The following is a 4360-nucleotide window of genomic DNA, read 5'->3' on the forward strand; positions in this document are numbered from 1 at the left end:
AATCCAGCAAAGCTATTCTTTAAAAAACAGGAGAAATTTTGGCATTCTCAGATAGGCAAACCTGAGAAAGTTCATTGCTAGCAAGCCTGCCCTACAAGAAATGCTAAAGGGAGTCATTTACACTGAAATGAAATGTCGCTCAACAGGAGATTGAAGCCATTTGAAGATACACTTGGCCCTTGAACACCACAGATTTTAACTGCACAGGTCCACTTATACTTGGAATTTTTTAAGACTTGACAGCAAAAGCTGCAAGGCATTTATTTACAAGTACCCACCCCAGATTCCATGAAACCAAATTTAAAACAACTGGTGCAGAGGCCATACCTGCTGCTTCTGAGCACCCAGCTAGGTCTGCTGAGGTCATCAGCAGCCCCAAAGGGCCCTAGGCTTGGGCAGGGCTGCAGATCACCCAAAGTGCCAACAAGGTGGTCAGATAGAGCACCCAGAGATAGCAAACAGGAGGTTGGGGTGAAGCAAAGGAACAGGCCTGGAGGGCAGGGACAGTGCTGCAAAGGGAGCCCTGCACCATGGTTTCCCCATCCTCCAAGTCCTCTGGCCTTAGGCTTCTCCCAGGCCAGGCATAGACTCCTTCCTATGGCAGTGCCCTAGACCCATTGCCTCCCAGAGGCTGGTACATTTAGGTGTGCCCACAGCTGCCAATGGCCACAGGCTGGCCATATACCTTTAGACAGAAAGGACAGCAGTACTTCACCTCCAGGTTGCTGCTGCTTCTCACCAACATTTTAGGCAGCTGCTGCTGCTGAGCCAAGACCACCAGGCTGTGAAACATTGCCATCTGGCAGCCACTCCTGATGCCTGCCACCTCTTTATCAGCTGTCTATACATGGATTATTTCCAATAAATATACACACAGTATTATAAATGTATTGTCTTCCTTATGATTTCTTAATAACATTTTTGCTAACTTCATTGTACTAATGCAATATATAACACAAATAACATACAAAATATATTAATTGAATTATTTATGCTATTGGTAAGGCTTCCAGTCTACAGTAGGCTATTAAAGTTAAGTTTTAGGGGAGTCAAAAGTTGTAGCAGATTTTCAACTGCACAGCAGTTGGTGGCCCAACTCCTGTGTTTTTCAAATGTCAACTGTATAAAGAATCCTGGTAAAAGTAAATACACAGGTCATTACATATATACTAGTATTATTACATTTTACTGTTTGTCCTTTTTGTTTCTATATCATTTAGAAGACAAATACAGGTGGGAACGAAACCAACGCCTGGCTCGGAGCAGTAGTCTCGCTGCGGACTCCGAGGGTTTCTCTGGCCAGTGTTGCTCCCACCAGTCTACAGCATGGGAAATATCTTCGCAAACCTCTTCAAGGGCCTTTTTGGCAAAAAAGAAATGCGCATTCTCATGGTGGGCCTGGATGCTGCAGGGAAGACCACCATCCTGTACAAACTAAAGCTGGGTGAGATCGTGACCACCATTCCCACCATAGGCTTCAACGTGGAGACCGTGGAGTACAAGAACATCAGCTTCACCCTGTGTGATGTGGGTGGCCAGGACAAGATCCGGCCTCTGTGGCGCCACTACTTCCAGAATACACAAGGTCTCATCTTTGTGGTTGACAGCAATGACCGGGAGCGTGTGAATGAGGCCCGTGAGGAGCTCATGAGGATGCTGGCGGAGGATGAGCTCAGGGATGCCGTCCTGCTGGTGTTTGCCAATAAGCAGGACCTCCCGAACGCCATGAATGCAGCTGAGATCATGGACAAGCTGGGGCTGCACTCCCTGCGCCACAGGAACTGGTACATTCAGGCCACCTGTGCCACCAGCGGGGATGGGCTCTATGAGGGACTGGACTGGCTGTCCAATCAGCTCCGGAACCAGAAGTGAGCCACGCCCCCCTCCCCTCACTCCCTCCTTCCACCCTGCTTTACTCTCATGTGGTGTGAGTGCCAGAAGCTGTCTCCATGGTTGGTCACAGTGTGCTTCACCATGCTGTAAATGTGCAGACGCAGCCTGCAGCCGGGTTTTTATTTAATGTAAATAGTTTTGTGTTCCCAACGAGGCAGTTTCTGGTACTCCTATGCAATATTACTCAGCTTTTTTTATTGTACAAAGAGAATCAACCCACCGTTCAATACTGAGAAGGGATTTAGGCACATGGGGCCTCCGGGAGTCGCTGTGTGGGACCAGCCTGGCACACCTCCTCTGGGCATTAGGTCTATGTTGAGATCCATTTTGGTGGTTGGTTTTTAACCCAAACTCAGTGCATTTTTAAAATCATTACAAATACAAGAAAAGGAGAACACTTGAACACACAGAAGGGAGATATGTGCCTAGTGTAGGTTCTGCAGTGGCGGCCAGAGTCCAGTCCACCAGTGGGCCATTTCCCGTCGGGAACGTGAGACAGGGCAGAACCAGCCAGGGTCCATTCTGCATGGTCACAATAGGGTCCCTGTGATCGCTCTTGTCTCAGGTCATCCTGTATCCCCTAGCATTTGTGTTTGTACTTGTGCTTACACGGCTGCCCAGGAGATGGGCTGGGGGCTGCATCACCGCTCACGGACCCCTCGGAGGGACCCTGGCCTCCCTGGGGGCAGTGTGGGCACTCTGGCTTCCTCTGGGCTGCCTGGGGTCTCACCAGCAGGAGTGCGGGCGGGCAGGCCAGTCATCCCAGCACCTCAGCCCCGAGCCCCGGGAGCCCCGGTCTACATGTGCTTTCACTCCCTCAGCCTGCAAGGGTCAGATTTGCCATCAAAACAACGACCTCTACTGTTTTCTTTTGTATTTTGATAAACACTGAAGAAGCTGGAGCTGTTCAACTTTATCTTGGGGAAGTTCTCAGAACTGGTTTATTTGGTGTCGTGGAACCTCTTACTGCTTTCAATACACGATTAGTAATCAACTGTTTTATATACTTGTTTTCAGTTTTCATTTCGACAAACAAGCACTGTAATTATAGCTACTAGAATAGAATCTCTTAACTATTAAAAAAAATAGAAGACAAATACATAAAACAATGATTATAAATCTATGTTAAGAATAATAAACCTACATAAAAGCAGATAATTTGTACAATACTGAAGCAAAGTTGATATTGTTTCAACCTAGATGGTTATAACTTTAAGTTATTTCTTTTTTCAGTTTTTATTTTATTTCCAGTTACTTAACATATGGTGTAATATTAGTTTCAGGTGTACAATATGGTGATTCAACACTTTCTTACATCACCTGGTGCTCATCACAAGTGCACTCCTTAGCCCAATCACCTATTTCAGTAATCCTCCCACCCACCTCTCCTCTGGTAACCACCAGTTTGTTCTCTATTGTTAAGAGTATATTTCTTGGTTTGCTATACTCTCTTTTTTTCCCTATGCTCATTTATTTTGTTTCTCAAATGCCATGTCTGAGTGAAATAATATGGTATTTGTCTTTCTCTAATTTTGCTTAACATTATATCAACTAGCTCCATCCATATCACTGCAATGGGCAAGATTTCATTTTTTATGGCTAAGTAATTTTCCATTGTACATATATACATATACCACTTCTTTATCCATTTATCAATCAATGGACACACAGTGCTTCCACAGTTTGGCTACTATAGATAATGGTGGTATAAACATCAAGGTGCAAGTATCTCTTTAAATAAGCATTTTTATATTTTTTAGGTAAATACCTAGTAGTGCAACTGCTGGGCAATAGGATAGTTCTATTCTTTTTTTTTTTTAGGATAGTTCTATTCTTAACTTTTTGAGGAACCCCCATACTTTCTTCCGGAGTGGCAGCACCACTTTGCATTCCCACCAACAGTGTAAGATGGTTCCTTTTTTGCCACATCTTTGCTAATACCTGTTGTTTTTTGTGTTGTTAATTTTAGCCATTCTGACAGGTGTGAGGTGATATTGTAGTTTTGATTTGCATTTCCCTCAGTAATGTTGAAAATCTATTAATGGACCAGTTAGCCATCAGTATGTCTTCTTTGGAGAAATGTCTTTTCATGTCTTCTGCCTACTTTTAATTGAATTATTCATTTTTGGGGTGTTGAATTTTATATATTGTTATATATTTTGGATACTAACCCATTATCAGATATGTAATTTGCAAATATCTTCTCCTATTTCATAGATTACCTTTTAGTTTTGATAGTTTTATTTTGTGCAGAAGCTTTTTATTTTGATGTGGTCCCAGGGGTCTATTTTTGCTTTTGTTTCCCTTGCCTCAGGAAGCATATCTAGAAGGAAGTCGCTATGAGAGATATCTAAGAAGTTATGTTCAATCTCCAGGATTTTCATGGTTTCAGGTCTCACATTTAGGTCTCTAATCCATTCTGAATTTATTTTTGTATATGGTGTAAGGTGATCCAGTTTCATTCTTT

The 4360-nt window shown here is 43.5% G+C and overlaps 1 protein-coding gene across 1 annotated transcript; it reads left to right on the plus strand.

The window, feature by feature from the left end:
* The first annotated feature begins 1289 nt into the window (after positions 1-1289).
* On the plus strand, positions 1290-2887 carry LOC121482392 (ADP-ribosylation factor 1-like). The gene has a single exon (XM_041740317.1). It carries the CDS (start codon positions 1327-1329, stop codon positions 1870-1872), a length of 546 nt encoding a protein of 181 aa, XP_041596251.1. The 5' UTR covers positions 1290-1326; the 3' UTR covers positions 1873-2887.
* The last annotated feature ends 1473 nt before the right edge of the window (positions 2888-4360 follow it).

Source organism: Vulpes lagopus, chromosome X (genome assembly GCF_018345385.1).
Source record: "Vulpes lagopus strain Blue_001 chromosome X, ASM1834538v1, whole genome shotgun sequence".
NCBI classification, from domain to species: Eukaryota; Metazoa; Chordata; class Mammalia; order Carnivora; family Canidae; genus Vulpes; species Vulpes lagopus.

What these genes read in the sequence shown, in the direction of transcription:
- LOC121482392 (XM_041740317.1), top strand. Translation starts at nt 1,327, where the DNA reads ATGGGAAATATCTTCGCAAACCTCTTCAAGGGCCTTTTTGGCAAAAAA.